The sequence below is a fragment of the Mobula hypostoma genome, chromosome 23, assembly GCF_963921235.1.
Source record: "Mobula hypostoma chromosome 23, sMobHyp1.1, whole genome shotgun sequence".
NCBI lineage: Eukaryota > Metazoa > Chordata > Chondrichthyes > Myliobatiformes > Myliobatidae > Mobula > Mobula hypostoma.
Window position 1 is genome coordinate 59,619,958 of NC_086119.1, and position 27,637 is coordinate 59,647,594.

Genomic DNA, 27,637 nt, shown 5'->3' on the forward strand with positions numbered 1-27,637 from the left:
TCAAATATTACAGCAGTGCTCAGGCAGGACAGATTAGAGGGCTTGTCTACTGAGTCCTTGTGGGTGGAGCTGAGAAACAGGAAAGGTATGGCCATATTAGTGGGATTGTATTACAGACCACCCAATAGTCAACGAGAATTGGAAGTGCAGATCTGCAGAGAGATAGCAGGCAACTGCAGGAAACATAAAGTTATGGTGGTAGGGGATTTTAATTTTCCATATATTGATTGGGTCTTCCATACTGTTAGGGGTCTAGATGGTTTAGAGTTTGTAAAATGTGTTCAGGAAAGTTTTCTAAATCAATATATAGAGGGACCAACTAGAGGGGATACAATATTGGATCTCCTGTTAGGAAACGAGTTAGGACAAGTGACGGAAGTCTGTGTAGGGGAGCACTTTGGTTCCAGTGATCATAACACCATTAGTTTCAACTTGATCATGGACAAGGATAGATCCGGTCCTAGGGTTGAGGTTCTTAACTGGAAGAAGGCCAAATTTGAAGAAATGAGAAAGGATCTAAAAAGCGTGGATTGGGACAGGTTGTTCTCTGGCATGAATGTGATCGGTAGGTGGGAAGCCTTCAAAGCAGAAATTCTGAGAGTGCAGAATTTGTATGTTCCAGTCAGGATTAAAGGCAAGATGAATAGGAATAAGGAACCTTGGTTCTCAAGGGATATTGCAAGTCTGATAAAGAAGAAGAGGGAGTTGTATGACGTGTATAGGAAGCAGGGAGTAAATAAGGTGCTTGAGGAGTATAAGAAGTGCAAGAAAATACTTAAGAAAGAAATCAGGAGGGCTAAAAGAAGACATGAGGTTGCCTTGGCAGTCAAAGTGAAGGATAATCCAAAGAGCTTTTACAGGTATATTAAGAGCAAAAGGATTGTAAGGGATAAAATTGGTCCTCTTGGAGATCAGAGTGGTCGGCTATGTGCGGAACCAAAGGAAATGGAGGAGATCTTAAATAGGTTTTTTGCGTCTGTATTTACTAAGGAAACTGGCATGAAGTCTATGGAATTTAGGGAAACAAGTAGTGAGATCGTGGAAACTGTACAGATTGAAAAGGAGGAGGTCCTTGCTGTCTTGAGGAAAATTAAAGTGGATAAATCCCCGGGACCTGACAGGGTGTTCCCTCGGACCTTGAAGGAGACTAGTGTTGAAATTGCAGGGGCCCTGGCAGAAATATTTAAAATGTCGCTGTCTACGGGTGAGGTGCCGGAGGATTGGAGAGTGGCTCATGTTGTTCCGTTGTTTAAAAAAGGATCGAAAAGTAATCCGGGAAATTATAGGCCGGTGAGTTTAACGTCAGTAGTAGATAAGTTATTGGAGGGAGTACTAAGAGACAGAATTTACAAGCATTTGGATAGACAGGGACTTATTAGGGAGAGTCAACATGGCTTTGTGCGTGGCAGGTCATGTTTGACCAATCTATTGGAGTTTTTCGAGGAGGTTACCAGGAAAGTGGATGAATGGAAGGCAGTGGATATTGTCTACATGGACTTCAGTAAGGCCTTTGACAAGGTCCCGCATGGGAGGTTAGTTAGGAAAATTCAGTCGCTAGGTATACATGGAGAGGTGATAAATTGGATTAGACATTGGCTCGATGGAAGAAGCCAGAGAGTGGTGGTCGAGAATTGCTTCTCTGAGTGGAGGCCTGTGACTAGTGGTGTGCCACAGGGATCAGTGCTGGGTCCATTGTTATTTGTCATCTATATCAATGATCTGGATGATAATGTGGTAAATTGGATCAGCAAGTTTGCTGATGATACAAAGATTGGAGGTGTAGTCGACAGTGAGGAAGGTTTTCAGAGCCTGCAGAGGGACTTGGACCAGCTGGAAAAATGGGCTGAGAAATGGCAGATGGAGTTTAATACAGACAAGTGTGAGGTATTGCACGTTGGAAGGACAAACCAACGTAGAACATACAGGGTTAATGATAAGGCACTGAGGAGTGCAGTGGAACAGAGGGATCTGGGAATACAGATACAAAGTTCCCTAAAAGTGGTGTCACAGGTAGATAGGGTCGTAAAGAGAGCTTTTGGTACATTGGCCTTTATTAATCAAAGTATTGAGTATAAGAGCTGGAATGTTATGATGAGGTTGTATAAGGCATTGGTGAAGCCGAATCTGGGGTATTGTGTTCAGTTTTGGTCACCAAATTACAGGAAGGATATAAATAAGGTTGAAAGAGTGCAGAGAAGGTTTACAAGGATGTTGCCGGGACTTGAGAAACTCAGTTACAGAAAAAGGTTGAATAGGTTAGGACTTTATTCCCTGGAGCGTAGAAGAATGAGGGGAGATTTGATAGAGATATATAAAATTATGATGGGTATAGATAGAGTGAATGCAAGCAGGCTTTTTCCACTGAGGCAGGGGGAGAAAAAAAACCAGAGGACATGGGTTAAGGGTGAGGGAGGAAAAGTTTAAAGGGAACATTAGGGGGAGCTTCTTCACACAGAGAGTGGTGGGAGTATGGAATGAGCTTGCAGACGAGGTAGTAAATGCGGGTTCTTTTTCAACATTTAAGAATAAATTGGACAGATACATGGATGGGAGGTGTATGGAGGGATATGGTCCGTGTGCAGGTCAGTGGGACGAGGCAGAAAATGGTTCGGCACAGCCAAGAAGGGCCAAAAGGCCTGTTTCTGTGCTGTAGTTTCTATGGTTTCAATGGAAGAAGCCAGAGAGTGGTAGTGGAGGATTGCTTCTCTGAGTGGAGGCCTGTGACTAGCGGTGTGCCACAAGTATCAGTGCTGGGTCCATTGTTATTTGTCATCTATATCAATGATCTGGATGATAATGTGGTAAGTTGGATCAGAAAATTTGCTGATGATACAAAGATTGGAGGTGTAGTGGACAGTAAGGAAGGTTTTCAAAGCCTGCAGAGGGATTCGGACCAGCTGGAAAAATGGGCTGAAAAATGGCAGATGGAGTTTAATACAGACAAATGTGAGGTATTGCACTTTGGAAGGACAAACCAAGATAGAACATACAAGGTAAATGGTAAGGCACTGAGGAGTGCAGTAGAACAGAGGGATATGGGAATACAGATACAAAGTTCCCTAAAAGTGGTGTCACAGGTAGATAGGGTCGTAAAGAGAGCTTTTGGTACATTGGCCTTTATTAATCAAAGTATTGAGTATAAGAGCTGGAATGTTATGATGAGGTTGTATAAGGCATTGGTGAAGCCGAATCTGGGGTATTGTGTTCAGTTTTGGTCACCAAATTACAGGAAGGATATAAATAAGGTTGAAAGAGTGCAGAGAAGGTTTACAAGGATGTTGCCGGGACTTGAGAAACTCAGTTACAGAAAAAGGTTGAATAGGTTAGGACTTTATTCCCTGGAGCGTAGAAGAATGAGGGGAGATTTGATAGAGATATATAAAATTATGATGGGTATAGATAGAGTGAATGCAAGCAGGCTTTTTCCACTGAGGCAGGGGGAGAAAAAAAACCAGAGGACATGGGTTAAGGGTGAGGGAGGAAAAGTTTAAAGGGAACATTAGGGGGAGCTTCTTCACACAGAGAGTGGTGGGAGTATGGAATGAGCTTGCAGACGAGGTAGTAAATGCGGGTTCTTTTTCAACATTTAAGAATAAATTGGACAGATACATGGATGGGAGGTGTATGGAGGGATATGGTCCGTGTGCAGGTCAGTGGGACGAGGCAGAAAATGGTTCGGCACAGCCAAGAAGGGCCAAAAGGCCTGTTTCTGTGCTGTAGTTTCTATGGTTTCAATGGAAGAAGCCAGAGAGTGGTAGTGGAGGATTGCTTCTCTGAGTGGAGGCCTGTGACTAGCGGTGTGCCACAAGTATCAGTGCTGGGTCCATTGTTATTTGTCATCTATATCAATGATCTGGATGATAATGTGGTAAGTTGGATCAGAAAATTTGCTGATGATACAAAGATTGGAGGTGTAGTGGACAGTAAGGAAGGTTTTCAAAGCCTGCAGAGGGATTCGGACCAGCTGGAAAAATGGGCTGAAAAATGGCAGATGGAGTTTAATACAGACAAATGTGAGGTATTGCACTTTGGAAGGACAAACCAAGATAGAACATACAAGGTAAATGGTAAGGCACTGAGGAGTGCAGTAGAACAGAGGGATATGGGAATATAGATACAAAATTCCCTAAAAGTGGTGTCACAGGTAGATAGGGTCGTAAAGAGAGCTTTTGGTACATTGGCTTTTATTAATCAAAGTATTGAGTATAAGAGTTGGAATGTTATGGTGAGGTTGTATAAGGCAATGGTGAGGCTGAATCTGGAGTATTGTGTTCAGTTTTGGTCACCAAATTACAGGAAGGATATAAATAAGGTTGAAAGAGTGCAGAGAAGGTTTACAAGGATGTTGCCGGGACTTGAGAAACTCAGTTACAGAGAAAGGTTGAATAGGTTAGGACTTTATTCCCTGGAGCGTAGAAGAATGAGGGGAGATTTGATAGAGGTATATAAAATTATGATGGGTATAAATAGCGTGAATGCAAGCAGGCTTTTTCCACTGAGGCTAGGGGAGAAAAAAGCCAGAGGACATGGATTGAGGGTGAAGGGGGAAAAGTTTAAAGGGAACATTTGTGGGGGGCTTCTTCACATAGAGTGGTGGGAGTGTGGAATGAGCTACCAGATGAAGTGGTAAATGTAGGCTCACTTTTAACATTAAAAACTTGGACAGATACAAGGATGAGAGGTGTATGGAGGGATATGGTCCAGGTGCCGGTCAGTGGGACTAGGCAGAAAAATGGTTCAGCACAGCCAAGAAGGGCCAAAAGGTCTGTTTCTGTGCTGTAATGTAATGTTATATGGTTCTACAACCATGGCTAACAAGTGAAGTAAAAGCCAAAGAGAGGGCAAATTATAGATCAAAAATTAGTGGGAAGTTAGAGGATTGGGAAGCTTTTAAAAGCCAACAGAAGGCAACTAAATCAGTCATTAGGAAGGTAAAGATGGAATACGAAAGTAAGCTAGCCAGTAATATTAAAGCTACAAAAAATTTTTTCAGATGCATAAGGAGTAAAAGAAAAGCAAAGGTGGATATCGGACCAGTGGAAGATGATGCTGGATAGGTAGTAATGGAGGACAAGGAAACGGTAGACAAACTGAATATGTATTTTGCATCAGTCTTCACTGTGGGAGGCACTAGCAGTATGGTGGAAGTTCCAGGCATCAAGAGTGATGAAGTTACCATAACTGGAGAGAAGGTTCTTGGGAAACTGAAAGGTCTTAAGATAGATAAGTCACCTGGACCAGATCGTGTATACCCCACAGTTCTGAAAGAGGTGGTTGAATAGATCCTGGAGGCATTTGTAATGTTCTTTCAAGAACTACTGGATTCTGGAAAATTGCAAATGTCACTCCACTCTTCAAGAAGGGAGGGAAGCAGGAGAAAGGAAGCTATAGGCCAGTTAGTCTGACCTCAGTGGCTGGGAAGATGTTGGAGTCGATTATTATGGATGAGGTCTCAGTGTACTCAAAGGCTGTAGTCAGTATGGTTTCCTCAAGGGAATGTCTTGCCTGACAAATCTGTTGGAATTCTTTGAAGAAGTAACGAGCAGGATAGACAAAGGAGAATCGGTTGATATTGTGTGCTTGGATTTCCAGAAGGCCTTTGACAAGTTGCCACACATGAGGTTGTTTTACAAGCTATGAGCCTGTGATATTACAGGAAAGCTTCTGGCATGGGTAAAGCAATGGCTGATTGGCAGGAGACAAAGCGTTAGAATAAAGGGAACCATTTCTGGTGGGCTGCCAGTGACTACTGGGGTTCCACGGGGGTCTGTGTTGGGACTGATTCTTTTTCAGTTATACGTCAATGATTTGGATGATGGAATTGATGGCTTTGCTCCAAAGTTTGCAGACTATATGAAGATAGGTGGAGGGGCAGGTAGTTTTGAGGAAGTAAAAAGGCTACAGAAGGACTTAGTCAGATGAGGGAGTGGGCAAAGAAATGGCAGAGGGAATACAGTGTCCAAAAGGGTATGGTCGTGCACTTTAGAAGAAGAAATGAAAGGGTTGACTATTTTCTAATTGGAGAGAAAATACAAAAATACTGAGGTGCAAAGGGACTAGGCAGTGCTGGTGCAGGATTCCCTAAAGGTTATTTTGCAGGTCGAGTCCATGGTGAGAAAAGCAAATGCAACATTAGCATTCATTTCAAGAGGACTAGAATACAAAAACAAGGATGAAACTCTGAAACTGTATAAAGCACTGGTGAGGCCTCACTTGGATTGTGAGCAGGTTTGGGCCCCTTATTTTAGAAAGGATGGCCTGAAACTGGAGAGGGTTCAAAGGAGGTTCATGAAAATGATTCCAGGATTAAATGGGTTGTCTTTATGAAGAATGTTTGATGGCTCTGTGCCATCACTAGAATGCAGAAGAATGAGGGGTGACCTCATTGAGACCTTTTGAATGGTGAAAGGCCTTGAAGGAGTGGATGTGGAGAAGATGTTTCCTATGGTGGGAAAGTCCAAGTCTGGAATAGAAGAACATCCTTTTAGAATGGAGATGAAGAAGTTGTTCTTTCGCCAGAGAGTGGTGGATCCATGGAATTCTTTGCCACAGGCAGCTGTGCAGGACAAGTCAAGGGATACAGGGACAAGGCAGGAGATTGGGGCTGAGAGGAAAATTGGATCAGCCATTATGAAATGACAGAGCAGACTCGATGGGCCAATTGGCCTATATCTTACGTTTTTTATTCCTACCACCAAAGTGCATGACCATACACTTCCCTACACTCTATTCCCTCTGCCGCTTCTTTGTCCATTCTCCCAATCTGTCTAAGACCTCCTGTAGACTTACTACTTCCTCAGATCTACCTGCCCCTCCACGTATCTTCATATCAATAACAAACCTGGCTACAATGCCATCAATTCCATCATCCAAATTATTGACATATAATGTAAAAAGATGCAGTCACAACACCAAACTCTGTGGAACACCACTAGATTCTGGAAAAGCCCCCTTTTATTCCAACTCTTTGCCTCCTGCCAGTCAGTTGATCTTCTAACCATGTTTGTATCTTACCTATCATACCATGGGCTCTTGTTATGCAGCGTCATGAGCGGTTCCTTGTCAAAGGCTTTCTAGAAATCCAAGTATATAACATCCACTGACTCTCCTTTGCTATCATGCTTGTTATTTCCTCAAAGATTTGTCAGGCAAGATTTCCCCTTAAGGAAACTATGCTGACTTTGGCTTATTTTATCCTGTGCCTCCAAGTACCCCAAAATCTCATCCTTAATAATAATGGACTCCAACATCTTCCCAACCACTGAAGTCCAGCTGACTTCATTGGCTGGGAAGGGTTAAATTAATCTTAGAGTAGGTTATAATGTTGGCACATCATGAACTGGAGGGACTGTACTGGAGTACATATTGTCGTAGATTAAGGTATCAATAAGCTTGAAAGAGTGCAGAGAAAATTTACAGGGATATTGCGGGAATTGAAGACATGAGTTATAGGAAAAGTTTGAATAGTTTAGGACTTTACACCCTGGAGGTTACAGAGGTATAGAAAATTACCAAGTTTAGATAGGGTAAACACATGCTCTCTTCACTGAGGTTGGTTATGACCAGAACTAGATGTGATAGGTTAAGTGTAAAAAGTGAAATGTTTAAGGAGAATCTGAGGGGGTACCTCTTCACTCAGAGAGTCATGAGAGCATGGAGTGAGCTCCCAGCAGAGCCGATGAATGTGGGTTCAATTGCAACATTTAAGATAAGTTTGGATAGGTATGTGTGTGAGAGGGTATGGAGGTCTATGGTCTAGGTGCAGGTAGATGGGACTAGGCATATAAACAGCTCAGCATAGACTAGATGGGCTGAAGGGCCTGTTTCTGTGCTGTAGTTCTCACTGACTATGTCAACGCCAACTAGATCAAACAATTCATGGACTTAAAGCAAATAGGTTTAAGATGAAACAATCAAAGGAAGGCTACTTCAATCAAATTACGAGGGGTATCCTTCGTTATGCTCCAGGTGAACTTTAGAAACTTGTACGGGAAGTAAGTGTTGCCACTATTCTGGATTCAACATTGCATGCCCATAATGCTTGGTAACAACACTAAACACAACAAGCAACAAAACAACAACAGCGCCACCCTCCCTCCCACCCACTCAAAAACACAGACAGTTCTCCAACTTCAGCACAGACCTCCAGTCATCGGGCTTCAATGTTAGGACTACAATCGAACTTTGGTATCAACTCCCAGGCGACTAAGTTGGTTGATTTAGTGAATTAGTCCACGTTCAATCTGTTTGATGTGTGAGCTTATCAGTACTCTGAAAGATTCTTGTACATGGATTTTACTCCAGTGATGAATCTAATGGCACCACTTTGCAAATCCATGCCAACTTATAAATTATACTGTAGCCAAATCACAGCAGTGAGTTAAATTCCCATAGGCAATTGCTGCACCGTGAGTCTATTACCTTGGCTAAGTGCAAAGTTTACCTCATCTGTCCTGATACCCAAGGTTGTAACACATCTATAAAGCACGTTGGGAGTGATAGAATATTCCCCATTTGCCTGGATGTGTAGCCTCATTAAATAATTGTGGCCCAACCAAGGACAAAGCAGCCCAATTGAATGGCATGCCATCAATCACCCCAAATACACATTCCCTCCACTATAGCCACACAGTGCTTATAGTGTGTACCCTGTGCAAAATACACCACATTTAATCATTAACTATTAAATATGCACCTCTATAGCCAAGGGGGAGTAGGAGACTGGAAAGACCAACAGTTCCTAGTTTCATCGCATCCTGACTTTGAAATCTTTCATTGTTTCTGGGTCTAAATGCTCAAACTCCCTCCTCAACATCACTACCGCAGCATCTTCCCTTGGACTGCAACAGTTCAAGGATGCAGATCGCCTCCACCTCAAGGGTGTTTAGGGACATCATTAAGTTCCCACCTTGCCAGCAAAAAACAAATCCTTAAATTGAAGACATACACAAATTATCAAATGAAATGTGAAGTGAGGGTTTCCTACTTACACCATAAGCTCCATCAAAATTATCATGTTTTTTAGAAAGGACAGTAGAGAGTGGAAAGGGGACTCCCTCAGAGTGACAGCTGAAAGCTCTGCATTTAAAGTGGGTCAAAAACAGACGAACTGGAGGGCAGAGCCAGAAAATATAGACCAATTTTCAGAATGTTAAGGGAGATACACAGTGATGTTGAGAAGGGAGTGTGGATTAGCATGGTAAACTTTTTTTTCAGTTTTAAGCTAGAGTTGTTCACAAGGCTAGCTGATGAGAAAGGAGAGTCACCGTGGGGCAGGCTATGGGAAGAACTTTACTGCAAAATTTGGTGTCAGGTAGACAGACTGAAACCCTTTCCATTCACAGCCGTGGTAATACTTTGAAAGCCTCTTTTCAAAAAAAATCTGGCCTGATTGGACTTGGTGTCATGTGATATCTATAGGTTAGAAATCCCCATTCAACATAATGTACCTTCCTGCTCTGGTTATAGATTTATGCCCATAGCCATTGCCAGAATCTTCAAAGCACTTTCACTTCAATCCAGGCTTGCAAATACTCTTTATTGTCCCAAAACACAGACTGTTCACTACAGCATTTTATTACATGTAAAAGTGTTTCCAACCATTAATAACTAAATAATACACATGTTTGTACAAGGCCATGTCAGGAATTTCCAGTCAGGACTTCCTAAGGTTCAGATGTTCACCACATCGTTAAACTTTGTTTCTTCAGATTGAGAGACTCTTCTTTTTTTCATCCTGTGTGGAATATATTATAACTTAAATAATTTGTAAGAAACAGACTGAGAAACAAACCACAATCCCCAGAATTTACTGCCAATCAACATGTGAATAGACTACAAATAATTAAACAGCTTATTATGGTTCTCCTCAAGACACAGTTCGTTTTAATTTTGCTGTAGACTTCAATAGCTCATGATGTTTTTCTTTAAATCCATATATCAGTGCTCTACTTTACCTCCCAATAATCACTTACAAAATTTCCATGAACCATTTAATGTGGACGAATCAAAATCATGTCTGACTAACAATAGGAAAATACTTCAAGCACGAGGAAATTTGCAGATGCTGGAATTTTAAGCAACACACATAAAAGTTGCTGGTGAACGCAGCAGGCCAGGCAGCATCTACAGGAAGAGGTACAGTCGATGTTTCGGGCCGAGACCCTTCGTCAGGACTAACTGAAGGAAAAGTGAGTAAGAGATTTGAAAGTGGGAGGGGGAGGGGGAGATCCAAAATGATAGGAGAAGACAGGAGAGGGACGGATGGAGCCAAAAGCTGGACAGGTGATTGGCAAAAGGGATATGAGAGGATCATGGGACAGGAGGCCCAGGGCGAAAGAAAAGGGGGAGGGGGGAAACCCAGAGGATGTGCAAGGGGTATAGTGAGATGGACAGAGGGAGAAAAAGGAGAGAGAGAAAAAAGAATGTGTGTATATAAATAAATAACGGATGGGGTACGAGGGGGAGGTGGGGCATTAGCGGAGGTTTGAGAAGTCAATTTTCATGCCATCAGGTTGGAGGCTACTCAGACGGAAAATAAGGTGTGGTTCCTCCAACTTGAAAATACCTCCATTGTGTTTGGCTCTTGCCATGGCCACTCTTTGTCACCATCTCCTCTCCAAACAAGAAACCTGATGAAAGGTCATTACCCAGAACAATGACCATTTCTCTCTCTGTAAGAGCTGCCTCACCTGCTCAATATTTCCATCATCTTGTCAGAATTAGGTTTAATGTCACCGGCATATGTCATGAAATTTCTTAACTTTATGGCAGTACTACAGTGAAATACATGATAAACAGAGAGAAAAAGAAACTGAATTACATTAATTATATATGTCCATTAAATAGTTAAGTTAAAATAAGTAATGCAAAAAAAACCGGAATAAAACAAGTAGTGAGGTAATGTTCATGGGCTCAACGTGCATTTAGAAATCTGATGACAGAGGGGAAATTGCTGCTCTCGAATCACTGAGTGTGTGCCTTCAGGCTTCTGTACTGCTTTCTCAACGGTAACAATCAGAAGGGGTGGGGATCCTTAATAAGACCATAAGATAGTGGAGAAAAATTAGGCCATTCAGCCCATCTCGGATCCCACTCAACCCCATACACCTGCCTTCTCGCCCACCATATCCTTTGGTGCCCTGACCAATCAGGAAACTATCAACTTCTGCTCTAAATATACCCACAGACTTGGCCTCCACCACAGTCATTCCACAAATTTACTACTCTGTGGCTAAAATAATTCCTCATTACCTCTGTTCTAAAAGGTTGCCCCTCAATTTTGAGGCTGTGCCCTCTAGTTCTGGATACCCCCACCATAGGAAACATCCTTTCCACATCCACCCTATCTAGTCCTTTCAACATTTGGTAGGTTTCAGTAAGATCCCCCCACATTCTTCTAACTTCCAGTGAGTACAGGCCCAAAGCTGCCAAACATTCCTCATATGTTTACCCCTTCATTCCCGGAATCATCCTTGTCAGCCTCCTCTGGACTCCCTCCAATGACAACACATCCTTTCTGAGATACGGGGCCCAAAACTCCAAGTGCAGCCCGACTACTATTTTATAAAGCCTCAGCATTTTCTCCTTGCTTTTATATTCTATTCCCCTTGAAATAAATACCAACATTACATTTGCCTTCTTTACCACAGACTCAACCTGTAAATTAATCTTCTGGGAATCTCGCACAAGTCCCTCTGCACCTCTGATGTTTGAATTTTCTCCCCATTTGGATAATAGTCCGCACTATTGTTTCTTTTACCAAAATGCATTATCATACATTTCCCACCACTGTATTCCATCTGCCACTTTTTTGCCCATTCTTCCGATTTGTCTAAGTCCTACTGCAATCACATTGCTTCCTCAACACTATCTACCCCTCTACCTGTCTTAGTATCATCTGCAAACTTTGCCACAAAGCTAACAATTGCATTATCTAAGTCACTGACAAACAATGTGAAAAGTAGTGGTCCTGATACTAATCTCCGAAGAACACACTAGACACTGGCAACCAACCAGGAAAGGCTCCCTTTATTCCCACTTCCTGCAGCCTGCCTGTCAGTCATTCCTCTGTCCATGCCAGTAACATTCCTATAATACAATAGCATATTATCTTGTTAAGCAGCTTCCAGTGTGGCACCTTTATCAAATGCCTTCTGAAAATCCAAGTAAATGACGACTGCCTCTTCACCCTGCTTGTTACTTCCTCGAAGAATTCTAACAGATTTGTCAAGCAAGATTTTCCTTTACAGGAACCATGCTGACTTTGACTTACTTTATCATTAGTCTCCAAGTACCCTGAAACCTCATCCTTAGTAATAGACTCCAACACTTTCCCAGCCACTGAGGTTAGGCTAACTGGCCTATAATTTCCTTTCTTATGCCTTCCTCCCTTCTTAAAGAGTGGAGTGATATTTACAATTTTCCAGTCCTTCAGTACCATGTCAGAATTAAGTGATTCTTGAAAGATTAAGACCAATGCATCCGTTATCTCTTCAGCAACCTCCCTCAGGTCTCTGGGATGTAGTACATCTGGTCCAGGTGACTTATCCACCCTAAGACCTTTGAGTTTGCCGAGTACTTTTTCCTTTGTAATAGAAATGGCACTCACTCCTGCTCTCTGACACTCACAGACCACTGGCACACTGCTAGTGTCTTCCACAGTGAAGACTGATGCAAAGTACGCATTAAGTTCATCTGCCATTTTTTGTTCCCCATTACTACTTCACCAGCTTCATTTTCCAGTGGTTCAATATCAACTCTCACCTCCCTGTTACACTTTATATAACGGAGAAAACTTATAGTATCCTGCTTTATATTAATGATGGTCACCACCTTCCTGAGGCATCACTCCTTGAAGATGTCTTAGATACTACAGAGGCTGATACCCATGATGGAGCTGACTAACTTTACAAGTTTCTGCAACTTACTTCGATCTTCTGCAGTAGCTCCCATCCCCATACCAGATGGTGATGCTGCCAGTAACAATGCCCTCCACAGTACATTTATGAAGCTTTTGAGTGTTTTATTTGACAAACCAAATCTCCTCAAACTCCAACTGAGATATCGCTGTTGTCTTGCCTTCTTTATGGCTGCGTCAATATGTTGCATTCAGACTAGGTGTTCAGAGATATTCATACCCAGAGACTTGAAACTGCTCACCCTCTCCACTTTCGATCCACCTGTGAGGATTGGTTTGTATTTGCTCATCTGACCCTTCCTGAAGCCCACAATCAGCTCTTTGGCCTTGCTGATGTTGAGTGCAAGGTTGTTGCTACATCACAACTTAACTTGACAGTATATCTCGCTCCTGTACGCCCTTTTGTCACCATCTGAAATTCTGCCAACAATTGTATCATGAGCAAATTTATAGATGGCATTTGAGCTGTGCCTCCACACGGGTTAAGGTTTTTAAGAACCTTAGCGTCCTGTTTGACAGACAGTTTCAACCTGTACATCATCATCAATGGCAGAACCACTATTTCATCCACTTTCTCCTCCTTCCCCACCCCACTATATCGCTAATCCTTATCCACATCTTTATACTCAACCCAGCTCAATCTATACCCTTCATTGTGGAGAGAGGGTGGCCGTATCAAAAGCCAAAGTCAGTGGAGGCATCTGAGCCAAATAGTGGGTGAGAAATGCCAAAGAGATGGCTATCTGGTGTATGTGCCTAAATTGTACATGTTGCAATTAAAAGTTTAAAAAATTAATAAAGTTTGAAAGATCACATAATAAGATTCCACCAGGCTCTGACTCACCTTAAGGATCTGACGAAGCTCTCGTAAAGCCTCCTCATAGCGCGGGATGAGGGGCCTCAATTGTTCTGGTTTCACCAGCTGCCTTTTCAGGTTGGTGCTGCCAGCGTCACTCAGCATCTGAAGAAACTGTTTCTCCTGCAAATTAAATGACCAAATGACCAAAAGTACAGCACTCACAAGGCAGACTAACAGGAAACAAACACAGGTAAAAGGAATAAATCTGCATTAACACGGGACGAATCTAAAAACAACAATGGCATCTGCTGAAGCAGCTCAGTCCCCAAATCACTGATAACGCTCTTCTTCAACATGTGTATCTGACCACCAGGTTACAGACATTGATAAACAGTCACTTTGCACAATGCCAGGGGCAGAGGTACTTGCTCTCTCTTCCGACTATCAGAAGCTGGTGGAAGATTGAAGGGTCTGTGACGATTTCTATTCAATAGGAACACGGGAGTGAGAGTGGCTCCCATGGACTCACCTGCACTTTTAGAAGGAGTGTGAACGCAAGCCCAGTGTTCCCAGCTCGAGCTGTTCGACCAACTCTGGTGGGGAGGCGGGGGGGGGGGCGGAGGTGGAAAAGGAGCAAAGTCAGTAAGTATAAACTCTAGTAAAAGAATAACAAGGAACTGTACAATACAAAAACTTGGCATAGTCAAAGGGAAGGAATAAGCCCTTCCTGAGGTCATTGTGTGTTCATTTCTCCCATACTCTGACAGATCACTTTAAATCAAATTGCAGGTTGTCTACAGGAAATACAGAGCTGCTGTACAGTTGACATCCTGACCAGACAAGTGCACGGAACTCATGGATCATCACTCAACAAGCCAAATGTTCTCCCAACCCCACTATCAACTCTCTTTGAAGGCAGGTCAAATCTAATCTGTCTCTCCTCTGTCACAAAGTGACGGAAGATGTAATCTGCTATCAAATGATACTGTCCAGTCTGCGTTACCTGTGGATATACGTTCGGATGAAGTGTGGAGCATCATAATTAATCACACATGTGACATTGCTCACATCAATTCCCCTGGCAGTGGCATCAGTGCTGATCAGTCTGTGGGGAAGAAAGCATAAACGACTGAAACGGACAATGTGACACCAATCCACAATCCCAGCAATAAGTGACACATGCTCACTGACCATCCTATATAACCATAGCCAAGCATACACATATAACATGCTACACATGCACTCCGCGATTCATGAAAATGCACCATGCTGCATGCGTGCAAAGGACATGCATCAAGCAGAGACAAGTTACTGTCAGCCTGTGGATTTTACATAACACCCTAATGCATGCACGCACACTTACACTTGGAGCTTTCCTTGTTCGAATTGTTTCAGTGTTTTTCGTCTTTCGTTGGGTGATAGTCTGGAAGAAAACTCTGCCACGTGAACACCACCAAAGGCACGAAGCAATAGGAACAATCTAAACCAGGACAGGGAGATGAATTACTGTCAGCCTGTGTATCTTGTATAACAAGGAGACAGCCCATGCATGAGCTTGCTACTCTGGGCTGTGTAAATGCAGGATGTCTCACTGAAAATTACATTTTAAACAAAACTAGTAACTGGGAAATGCTGTCAACCTGTGAGATGCATTCCTGGAATTAGTAAAGCACAGGATTCGACTGAACTTCATTCTCAGGATGAAGTAGAGGATTGTCAGTGGCTTCTTGTTGAGTGAACATGGGACATAAAATTCCTGTAGAAAAGAAGAAGCAGATCTTTGAAGAATATTCAAGATTTCACATTATACAATCCAAATACAAAAAGTCTTACATATCTTTTCAAATGCAGCTTGCCACTTACTGACTACAATAGATGTGGAACAGAAGATAGAAAAATGTCTAAAACATCACTAAATATACACTATTACCATATACCTTAGAGTGGCTCTGCGGAACAACTAATAGAGCTGCTTACTCCCTGTCCAGAAGATCTGATTCAATCCTGACCTCCAGTACTGTCCGTGTGAAATTTGCTTGTTTTCTCTGTGACAACATGGGTTTCTCCTGGGAGCTCCTATTTTGTTCCATATCCCAAAGACAAACAGGCCCATAGGTTAATTGAGTACTGTGAATTGTTCCTAGTGTGTAAGTGAGTGTCAGAATCCAGAGTAGGTTGATTGGAATGTTGGGAGAACAAGCTATGGAGATATTAGCGTGAGAATGATTGCCTTTGTAAATTCATATAGACATGATGATCCAAAATAGTTTCCTTCTACATTACAATGAAATATAGTCACAAGGCACCCTCCTCCAGTAGAATATTACCACAAGTTTCCATATCTTGTTCAAATATCTCACTGATGGCACTGCTCCATTTACTCTTGGAAGCAATGTGATACAATGTGAATGAGAAACAGTAAGCCTCCGTAGAAAGGGGCTGAAGAAGAGGAAATAAGGGGGAGCCAATAGCTCAGTGGATAGCACTCCCATTCCCAGTCAGAAGGTTAGGATTTGAAGTCACACTCCAGAGATTTAAGCATTAATGCAGATGGACCCTTCAGTGCAGTACTGAGGGGCATGGCATGGCTGGAAAGCTACTTTTGAGATGAGACATTAAAGCAAGAACCTGTGTGTTGGCATAGGTGAAAGGAGAAAATTCATCATCTGAATTCTCCTTGGTATTCTGGCCAGTGACTACCCTCAGACCAACATCATCAGAACTATCTAGAGTCACAGAGAAACTCAGCATGGAAATAGACCCTCAGCCCATCAAGTTTATGGTGACCATCAACCCATTGCACCAATCCTACGTTAATCTAACTTATATTCTCCCCACATTCTCATCAATTTTCCCCAGAATCTATCACTATGGGCAATAGGCCTGCTGCTATCTTATCCTATCTGCAGTTTGTACAATTGGTTCCGCTATTTCTTACAATACAACTTCAAATTCATTACAAAATTTCTACGTGACTGGAAAATATTGGGGATGATTGTGGTTATCAGAATCATAAAACAAATACAAGTCTTTTTTTTTCCAGAGGGGCTAATTGGCAGAACTTGCATGTGTATCAGTTTAAACCCTCTGTCAATCAGCACAAAGTTGTCCCGTTCCGACAAGCAAGAAGTTTGGCTCATGTGATTTTCCAGATTCTGCTCTGTTCCTTCGCTCCTACTCTTTCAGATCAAAAGGTGTGGTGATGTTTCAAACTTTTCCTAATCCTTGCTGCGTTGGTACTTATCCTACTCAGCTAAAGGGTGGTGCAGTCTACAGCACAACTTTCACATTATGAGTTGCTGCATTGCAACTCAAACACACCCATCACAGGTGCTGACAAATATCAATAGAACAGGCATAATTAACAATATATGAATGCTGTCTGGGACAGGGCAGATTCCTTTAGCATAGGATCACCCAGTACCTTGCCCAACTCACATCTGCTATGGAAACAAGTACCAATTAAATGTGTTTTTAAAGAGTGAAACACTAATCCACAGCCCTCATCCAAAAACAGTCTGAAGGAATATAACAGCATTCAGACCCAGGACAGCTTTGGCAGGCCTGTGTCAGCTTACCCAGTCATATACCACTTCCTCCATCCGGATTTCTGTCATGGAACTGACTAACGGGGCCGAGCTCTACCCATGCCCATATGCTCTCCTTCTCTGCCATAACGAGGCAACTCTCAGGTAGGAGGATGAACATCTCATATTCTGTTTGGGTAGCCTCCAACCTGATGCACAATCATCGATCTGTCCAACCTTTGATCATTTCTCCCCCTTCCCCCTTTTCTATTCACCATTATCCGTTTTCTTTTCCTCAGCTCCCTCTGGTGCCCCTCCTACTTCCCTTTTCCTCATAGTGCACTCTCCTCTTCCATCAGATTTCTTCTTTAGCCCTTTACTCCTTCCACCTATCACCCCCTAGGTTCTCACTTCATCCCCTACCCAATTACCTTTCCCCTCACCTGGTTTCACCTATCACCTGCCAGCTTGTATGCCCTCCCCTCCCCTCACTATTCTGGTCTTTTCTCCCTTCCTTTCCAGTCCTGATGAAGGTGATAGGTGAAACCAGGAGGGGAACGAGTGAAGTAAAGAGGTGGGAAGTTAATTGGTGAAAGAGATACAGGGCTGGAGAAGAGGGAATCTAATAGAAGACAGACGGCCAAGTAAAGTAAGAAAAGGGGGGAGGAGCACCAGAGAGAGGCGATGGGAGGCATGGAGGTAAGGTGAGAGATGGAAAAGGGGATGGGGAATGGTGAAAGAGAAGGGGGGCATTACCAGAAGTTCAAGAAATCAATGGTCATGCCACTAGGTTGAAGGCTACCCAAATGGAATACCAGATGTTGTTCCTCCATCCTCAGCGTGACTTCATTGAGACAGTGGAGGAGGCCGTGGATACCACATGGGAATGGCAAGTGGAATTAAAATAGGTGGCCACTGGAAGATCCCACTTTTTCTGGCGGGCTTCTCGGCAAAGTGGTCTCCCAATCTGCCTTGGGTCTCATCAATATGCTGGTGTTGGACAGGGTCCTGAGGAGGTTCACGAGAATGACTCCAGGAATGAAAGGGTTCGTGTATGAGGAGCATTTGATGGCTCTAGGCCTGTACTCAGTTGGGTTTAGAAGAATGAGGAGGAGCTCATTGAAACCCTTCGAATATTGAAAAGCCTAGATAGAGTGCGTGTAACGAGGATGCTTCTTACAGTGTGGGAGTCCAGGCACAGCCTCAGAATAGGGGAATGTCTATTAAAAACAGAGATGAACATTTCTTTAGCCAGTGTGATGAATCTGTAGAATTCGTTGTCACATACAGCTATGGAGGCCAAGTCTTTGGGTATATTTAAAGCGGAGGTTAATAGATTCTTGATTAGTCCGGGTGTCAAGGTTATGGAGAGAAGGCAGGAGAATGAGGTTAACAGGGATAATAAATAAGCCATGATGGAATGGCGGAGCAGACTCGACAGGACGAATGGCGCGATTTTTCTCCAATGTGATATGGATATTACAGGAGGCCACACCGGGAGCACCGGACACAGGACAGGAGAAGTCTTGCCTTACCTGGAAGAACTGTTCTGGGCCCTGAATGGTAGTGAGGGAGTAAGTGTAGGGGCAGGTGTAGAACTTGTTTCGCTTGCAAAGTATCAGGAGAGAGATTGGTGGGGAGGGACAAATGGACAAGGGAATTATGTCTTAACTAAGGAGGACATAAATAATCTTCCAGAAATAGTAGGGGACCGGGGGTCTAGTGAGATGGAGGAACTGAGGGAAATACATGTCAGTACGGAAGTGGTGTTAGGGAAATTGAAGGGATGAAAGGCAGATAAATCCCGTGCCAGATGGTCTGCATCCCAGAGTGCTTAAGAAGTAGCCCAAGAAATAGTGGATGCATTAGCGATAATTTTTCAAAACCCTTTAGATTCTGGACTAGTTCCTGAGGATTGGAGGGTGGCTAATGTAACCCCGCTTTTTAAAAAAGGAGGGAGAGAGAAACCGGGGAATTATAGACAGGTTAGCTCAACGTCGGTGGTGGGAAACTGCTGGAGTCAGTTATCAAAGATGTGATAACAGCACATTTGGAAAGCAGTGAAATCATCAGACAAAGTCAGCATGGATTTGTGAAAGGAAAATCATGTCTGACGAATCTCAAAGAATTTTTTGAGGATGTAACTAGTAGAATGGATAGGGGAGAACCAGTGGATGTGGTATATTTGGATTTTCAAAAGGCTTTTGACAAGGTCCCACACAGGAGATCAGTGTGCAAACTTAAAGCACACGGTATTGGGGGTAAGGTATCGATGTGGATAGAAAATTGGTTGGCAGACAGGAAGCAAAGAGTGGGAATAAACGGGAGCTTTTCAGAATGGCAGGCAGTGACGAGTAGGGTACTGCAAGGCTCAGTGCTGGGACCCCAGTTGTTTACAATATATATTAATGACTTAGATGAGGGAATTAAATGCAGCATCTCCAAGTTTGTGGATGACACGAAGCTGGGCGGCAGTGTTAGCTGTGAGGAGGATGCTAAGAGAATGCAGGGTGACTTGGATAGGTTGGGTGAGTGGGCAAGTTCATGGCAGATGCAGTTTAATGTGGATAAATGTGAGGTTATCCACTTTGGTGGCAAAAACAGGAAACCGGATTATTATCTGAATGGTGGCCTATTAGGAAAAGGGGAGGTACAACGAGACCTGGGTGTCATTATACACCAGTCATTGAAAGTGGGCATACAGGTACAGCAGGCGGTGAAAAAGGTGAATGGTATGCTGGCATTCATAGCAAGAGGATTCGAGTACAGGAGCAGGGAGGTACTACTGCAGTTGTACGAGGCCTTGGTGAGACCACACCTGGAGTACTGTGTGCAGTTTTGGTCCCCTAATCTGAGGAAAGACATTCTTGCCATAGAGGGAGTACAAAGAAGGTTCACCAGATTGATTCCTGGGATGGCAGAACTTTCATATGATGAAAGATTGGATCGACAGACTGCTCTGGAATTTAGAAGATTGAGGGGGGGATCTTATTGAAACGTATAAAATCCTAAAGGGATTGGACAGGCTAGATGCAGGAAGATTGTTCCCGATGTTGGGGAAGTACAGAACGAGGGGTCACAGTTTGAGGATAAAGGGGAAGTCTTTTAGGACCAAGATGAGGAAAAACTTCTTCACACAGAGAGTGGTGAATCTGTGGAATTCTCTGCCACAGGAAACAGTTGAGGCCAATTTATTGGCTATATTTAAGAGGAGGTTAGATATGGCCCTTGTGGCTAAAGGGATCAGGGGGTATGGAGGGAAGGCTGGTACAGGGTTCTGAGTTGGATGATCAGCCATGATCATATTGAATGGCGGTGCAGGCTCGAAGGGCCGAATGGCCTACTCCTGCACCTATTTTCTATGTTTCTATGTTAAATGAGATATACAATTGCATGTCATCTGCATAATTGTGGAAATCAAATTTATGTTCTCTAATAATGTCTCCTAAGGGAAGGTATATGAAGAAGAGTAGGTGAGCAACACCAAAAGATACATTCTATCTCTCAGAGACAGACAAAAGTTTTCTCTCTAAAATATATGAAAGAAATCAATTAAGGGTGCTACCAGCAAGGCCAACCCAGTTCTCAAGGCCATCTCGGAGAATACTGTGGTCAATAGCAGCACCTAGATCGAAGACAATTAGAATTGAGACCCTACAGCATCAGTGCTGAGCCTCAGGTCACTAACAATTTTGTTAAGGTTCGTCTCTGTGCTGTGGCTTACTCTAAAACCTGACTGAAAATTTCCTAGAATATTGTTCTCATTCAGAAAGTTGGTTGAAAATAACTTTCTCAAGAATCTTGCCCAGATTTGATATAGGTCTATTAGCTAATACCTCACTATCAAGATTTGGCTTTTTAAGTAGGAGTATGACAGCTGGAATTTTGAAGGCATCTGGAACAACTCCAGTTTTAAAGGATGTGTTCGTAATTTTTCTAACAGAATTGAAAATACTATTAAAAGAGTTTTTAAAATGTATAGAAGGGATAGGGTAGTGACAGCAAGTACATGATTGACTCTTCGTTACAATCTGAGTTAGAAATGCATGTAAATTTTGACATCATCACTGTCCTTTAAAAGGTTGGTTCCAGAGGTTACCATTATCTGCAGCTATACTCGAATGGAAATAATTATGTTGTTAAAAATATTGTGAATTCTTCATATTTTGCGGCAGATGCTTGACTGAAGACATTAAAGTTTGGGTCAGGCTTTTAGTTGAGAAGAATATTCTTGAATTGCTGCTATTCTCATCTTGGATAAATGGGCTCTTCTCGCAGGGTGTATAGCAGCATTAAAGAAAGATAGCTTTCCTACTTCTCACACAGGATTTATTAACCAACACAAATCCCCCCAAACCTGAATGGAAGCAGAGTCATTCTCAATTTCGGGACCTAGAAAGATGATCAGTAATATGCTTCATTATTAATATCTCAGTTTGAGGACCCATACCTCACAAGTTACTTTACCAGCCAAAAAACGTACCTATTTACCTACTTATCTCTGCTCTCTGTTAACTAACCAGTCCTCTAGCCATGCCAATATATTACCCTCAATGCCACAAATTCTTACCCCTTGTATAATTTTATTTATACATGGAACTTTATCAAAAACTTCCTGGAAATCTAAGTGCACGACCTCTGTTTATTCCCTTTATCAACCCTGTGCCTCAGATCCTCAAGAATTCTATCAAATTTGCCAAAAATGTTCTCATTTTCATAAAACCACGTTAACTCTATTACTTTTTGTCCTGGCTGCTTTAACCCCTCAGCCTATTATCACCCGAGGAAATTATCTGATTTTCTCACTACTACAACACTGGCTGTAAAGCACATTGAGGTTCCCTTTAGCTGTGTAAGGTTCTGTGTAAATATAAACTCTCTCCTTATATGACAAAATCAAACCGATCTGAAACCATCAGTACGTACTGTCAATCCCTCAGGCAAGGTGTACTTGTTTTCCGCAGAGTCAACTGGTAGCTGTTGCGCGCCCAGGGTCACTTGTGGTTCCTGCTCCTGTGACGTGTAATTGGCAGTAAAGAGCCGAGGCTGGTGCAATGCCAACTGTTGTAACTTCTCAGAATCCTTGGTGAGGGTAGCAGAGAACAGCAGCTTCTGCAGAGGCATCTGCAAGCGGGAGTGGCTGTGGAATGGACCTCAGGTTACGAAACATGAACACAGAAATATAAAGAAATGATTAAGTTTCAAAAAGATGTTAACAATTCAGGGCCTGAGTGTAGCTAAACTGATGACTACTAATACTATTGTGACTTAATTACATGGAGCCCTTCTTTCCATTCATCAACAAAAATAAAGCATTGAAAGAAGAGAATTATAAAGTAATTATTTTATACAAGTTGCCATCACTCACTGTGAATTTAAAAACAGAAGTAACCTACTTCCTCAAGCATTTAAAGTGCTCTTCACGTCAGATCATAAGACCATAAGACATGGGAGCAGAATTCAGCCATTTGGTCCATCGAGTCTGCTCCACCATTTCATCATGGCTGATCTAATTTTCTTCTCAGTCCCAATCTCCTGCCTTTTCCCCGTATCCCTTCTTGCCCTGACCAATCAAGAATTAATCAACTTTGGCCTTAAATATACATAAAGACTTGGCATCCACAGCCGCCTATGGCAACGAATGTCGCAGATTCACCACTCCTCTTAATCTCCGTTCTAAAAGGACGTCTCTCATGTGGATAGGGTGGTGAAGAAAGCTTTTGGTATGCTGGCCTTTATTAATCAGAGCATTGAGTATAGGAGTTGGGATGTAATGTTGAAATTGTGTAAGGCATTGGTAAGGCCAAATTTGGAGTATTGTGTACAGTTCTGGTCACCAAATTATAGGAAAGATGTCAATAAAATTGAGAGAGTACAGAGGAGGTTTACTAAAATGTTGCCTGGGTTTCACCTCCTAAGTTACAGAGAAAGGTTGAACAAGTTAGGTCTTTATTCTTTGGAGCGTAGAAGGTTGAGGGGGGACTTGATTGAGGTATTTAAAATTATGAGGGGGATTGATAGAGTTGACGTGGATAGGCTTTTTCCATTGAGAGTGAGGGAGATTCAAACAAGAGGACGTGAGTTGAGAGTTAAAGGGCAAAAGTTTAGGGGTAACATGAGGGGGAACTTCTTTACTCAGAGAGTGGTAGCTGCGTGGAACGAGCTTCCAGCAGAAGTGGTTGAGGCAGGTTCGATGTTGTCGTTTAAAGTTAAATTGGATAGATATATGGACAGGAAAGGAATGGAGGGTTATGGGCTGAGTGCAGGTCGGTGGGACTAGGTAAGAGTAAGAGTTCGGCACGGACTAGAAGGGCCGAGATGGCCTGTTTCCGGCTGTAATTGTTATATGGTGATATGTTACATGTGTGTTACGTACCCCGTAACTGGGTTGCCAAACCAGCAGAAATGGACCACTTAGTTGGAGTCTGGATTACTGGAACTAAGTAATTAAAGAAATAAGTAACACCGTACTCTAAACGTAAGGATATAAATGCAACAGGTTAGCAATGAATAAACACACATGTACACAGAACTAGGATAATAGGATCAATCAAGCTCTATCGCAGTCTAGGGGTAAAATGATCAGTCTCAAGTGACACAGAGTTCAGTTCAATTTAGTTCAGTTCGCAGTAATCGCTGTTGTGCCGTTGAGGAGGGAGAGAGAGCGAATGAATATGCAAATCTGATTCCAAACAGACCTTCAATATTCCTCGTAGGTAGCTTACGGGCGAGCCCTTTGTAATGTCTTCTGAGGTCACCGACTGTGACCCCTCCGTTCCAGATACAATCATTCTTCTGCGGTGAACCTGGCACTCAGGCAAGGGCGGACACACACACCAGGTTCCCGCCGACTGTACCTTTCTACCCTGTGCGTCTATGGCTGGTCCCACGACCAGACCTCCAAAACTCGCACCAACATGTGGGGGCACACCGCTTCCAGGGTCTCGTTACCTCGTGGTGTCGTGGTGTGTCTGTTGCCTTAGCGAACCTGTCCCTTTTATCCCCCTGCTGGGGTAATGGCCTGTCCATCAAACTTCGAACAGTTCAGGTTCAAAGCAACCAGTCTTGACAATACTCAGAACTGTGTCTCCTTTTCGTTAATCTCTCTCGTCCCCCATTAACATTTCTGAATGTTCCCCCAATGTCCTCTTATTGGCATCAATCTTCTGATAATTTGGTCTGTTGTCACACATGGTTATTCTAAGGCTGTGTCCTCTGGTCCTAGACTCTCCCACCATAGGAAAAATCCTTTCCACATCCACTGTATCGAGACCTTTCACCATTCAGTAGGTATGAATTAGGTCATCTCTCATTCTTCTGAATTCCAGTGATATACTGAGAGGTAATGTTGTAGCTATATAGGACCCTAGTCAGACCCCACTTGGAGTACTGTGCTCAGTTCTGGTCGCCTCGCTATAGGAAGGATGTGGAAACTATAGAAAGAGTGCAGAGGAGATCTACAAGGATGTTGCCTGGATTGGGGAGCATGCCTTATGAGAATAGGTTGAGTGTACTCGGCCTTTTCTCCTTGGAGCGACGGAGGATGAGAGGTGACCTGATAGAGGTGTATAAGATGATGAGAGGTATTGATCGTGCAGATAGTCAGAGGCTTTTTCCCAGGGCTGAAATGGCTAGCACGAGAGGGCACGGTTTTAAGGTCCTTGGAAGTAGGTACAGAGGAGATATCAGGGGTAAGCTTTTTTCACACAGAGAGTGATGAGTGCGTGGAATGGGCTGCCAGCGACAGTAGTGGGGGCGGATACGATAGGGTCTTTTAAGAGGCTCCTGGATAGGTATAAGGAGCTCAGAAAAATGGAGAGCTATGGGTAACCCTAGGTAATTTCTCAGGTAAGGACATGTTTGACACAGCTTTGTGGGCCGAAGGGCCTGTACTGTGCTGTAGGTTTTCTATGCTTCTATGTTTCTATGACTACAGGCTCAGAGCCATCAAATGCTCTTCATATGACAAGCCCTTCAGTGCTGGAATCATTTTCGTGAATCTCCTTTGTACCCTCTCCAGTTTCTGCACATCCTTTCTAAGTTATGGACCCAAAACTGTTCACAATACTCCAAGTGAGGCCTTACCAGTGCTTTATAAAGTCTCAACGTTACATCCTTGCTTTTATATTCTGGTCCTCTTGTAATGAATGCTAACATTGCATTTGCCTTCCTCACCACAGATTCAACCTGCAAATTAACCTTTAGGGAATCCTGCACAAAGTTCCTTTATGCCTCAGATATTTTAATTTCCTCTCCGTTTAGAAAATAGACTACTCTTTTATTTCTTCTACCAAAGTGCATGACCATACACTTGGACTTTTTTGATGAAATAACAAACAGGATAGACAAAAGAAAAAATTAGTTGATGTTGTATACTTAATTTTCAGAAGGCAACATTTTTCCCTTGACCATCATGTGTCTCCAAGCGTCCTGAAAACACATCCTTAACAATCAACTCCAACATTTTCCCAACCATTCTAGTCAGACTAACTTCAGCCTTTGTCCCTTCTTCAAGTGAAGTGTCATTTGCAATTTTCCAGTCTTCCGGAACCATTCCAGAAGCAAGTCATTCTTGAAAGATTATTACTAATGCATCCACAAATCTTTTCAGTTACATCGTTTAAAGCCCTGGTCTAGGCAAATTATCTACCTTTTAGTTTCCCAAGAATCTTCTGCCTAGTAATGGCAACCTCACACACTTCTGACCCCGACACTCTGGAAGCTGCTCCACAGTGAAGACTGATGCAAAATACTTACTCATTTTGTTTTGCTCCATTACTATACCTCTCCAGCATAGTTTCCAGCATTCTGATATCCATTCTCACCTCTCTTTTACAGTTTATGTATCTGAAGAAACTCTTGGCATCCTCTTTAATATTATTGAAGATTACTTTTGTATTCCATCTTTTCCTTCTTAATTACTTTATTAGTTGACTTCTGTTGGTTTTTAAAAGCTTGCTAATGCTCTAACCTTCCAAGAATTTTTGATCTTTTATTTGCCCTCTCTTTGGCTTTTATGTTGGCTTTGACTTCTCTTATTAGCCATGGTTCTATCATCTTGCCTTTAGAATACTTCTTCCTGTTTAGGATGTATATATCCTGTGCCTTCCGAATTGCTTCCAGAAATTCCATCCATTGCTGGAATGCTATCATCCCTGCCAGTGCTCTTTTCCCATCAATTTTGGCCAACTCATGCCCCTCTAATTCCCTTTATCCACTGTACTACTGATAACTCTGACTTTAGCTTCTCCTTCTTAAATTTCAGGGTGAATTTGATTATATTATGCTCACTTGCCCCTGAGTTTTCTTTTACCTTCAGCTCTCTAATCAATTCTGGTTCATTGCACAACACCCAATCCAGAATAGCTGATCCTCTAGTGGGCTCAACCACGAGCTGCTCTAAAAAGCCATCTCATAGACATTCTAGAAATTTCCCCTCTTAGGATCTGGCACCAATGTGATTTTCCCAATCTACCTGCATATTGAAATCCCCCATGACTACTGTAACATTGCCCTTTTGGCATGCATTTTCTACCTCCCATTGTAATTTGTAGACCATATCCTTACTACTGTCTGGGGATCTATATACAACTCCTATCAAGGTCTTTTTATCCTTGCAGTTCCTTCGCTCTACCCACAATGATTTAATATCTTCCGACCTTCTATCACCTCTTTCTAATGATCTGATTTCATTTTTTACTAACAGAGCCATGCCAACCCCTCTGCCTACGTGCCTGTTCTTTCAATACAATGTGTGTCCTTGGATGTTAAGCTCCCAGCTATAATCATCTTTCAGCCATGATTCAGTATTGCCTACAAAATCATGCAAGCTAATCTGTAACTGTGTTACAAGTTTATCTATATTATTCTGTATACTGTCCGCATTCAAATATAACACCTTCCGTACAGTATTCACTCTTTTTGTTTTTGTCTGCCTTTTACATTGCAACTGATCCTGTTGACTGCAATTTTGCCCGCTCATCAGCTTCTCCTTGCTAGGAGTCTGACTGCATATTGCCTCTGTTTGTAAACCTCATTTTCAGCACTATTATTCTGGTTCCCAATCCCCTGCAAAATTAGTTTAAACCCACCTGAACAACTCTAGCAAACCTGCCTGCAAGGATACTGGGACCGTACTCTTTTCCTAGATGCTGCCTGGCCTGCTGAGTTTCTCCAGCATTCTGTGTTTGTTACTGCTCCCCCTTGGATTTGGGCGTAATCCATCCTTTTTGTACAGGTCATACCTTCCCCAGAAGAGATCCTAATGATCCCGAAATCTGAACCTCTGCCCCAGTTCCTCAGCCAGGCATTCACCTGCCAAATCATCCTATTCTTCCCACACTGGGGCGTGGTACAGACAGCAATCCAGAGATTACTACCCTGGAGATTCTG

General features: G+C 42.7%; 1 protein-coding gene across 1 annotated transcript in view; it reads right to left on the bottom strand.

The window, feature by feature from the left end:
• Positions 1–9,525: 9,525 nt before the first annotated feature.
• The window catches only part of ddx51 (DEAD (Asp-Glu-Ala-Asp) box polypeptide 51), a 73,556-nt gene continuing 55,444 nt past the window's right edge, over positions 9,526–27,637 (bottom strand). The window contains exons 10-16 of the mRNA XM_063031374.1: positions 22,172–22,385; positions 15,359–15,474; positions 15,082–15,198; positions 14,722–14,823; positions 14,248–14,311; positions 13,764–13,898; positions 9,526–9,736 (exon numbers count right to left, since the gene is read on the bottom strand). Coding sequence (XP_062887444.1) covers positions 9,707–9,736; positions 13,764–13,898; positions 14,248–14,311; positions 14,722–14,823; positions 15,082–15,198; positions 15,359–15,474; positions 22,172–22,385 — 778 coding nt within the window. The 3' untranslated portion in view covers positions 9,526–9,706. The remainder of the gene's footprint in view (positions 9,737–13,763; positions 13,899–14,247; positions 14,312–14,721; positions 14,824–15,081; positions 15,199–15,358; positions 15,475–22,171; positions 22,386–27,637) is intronic.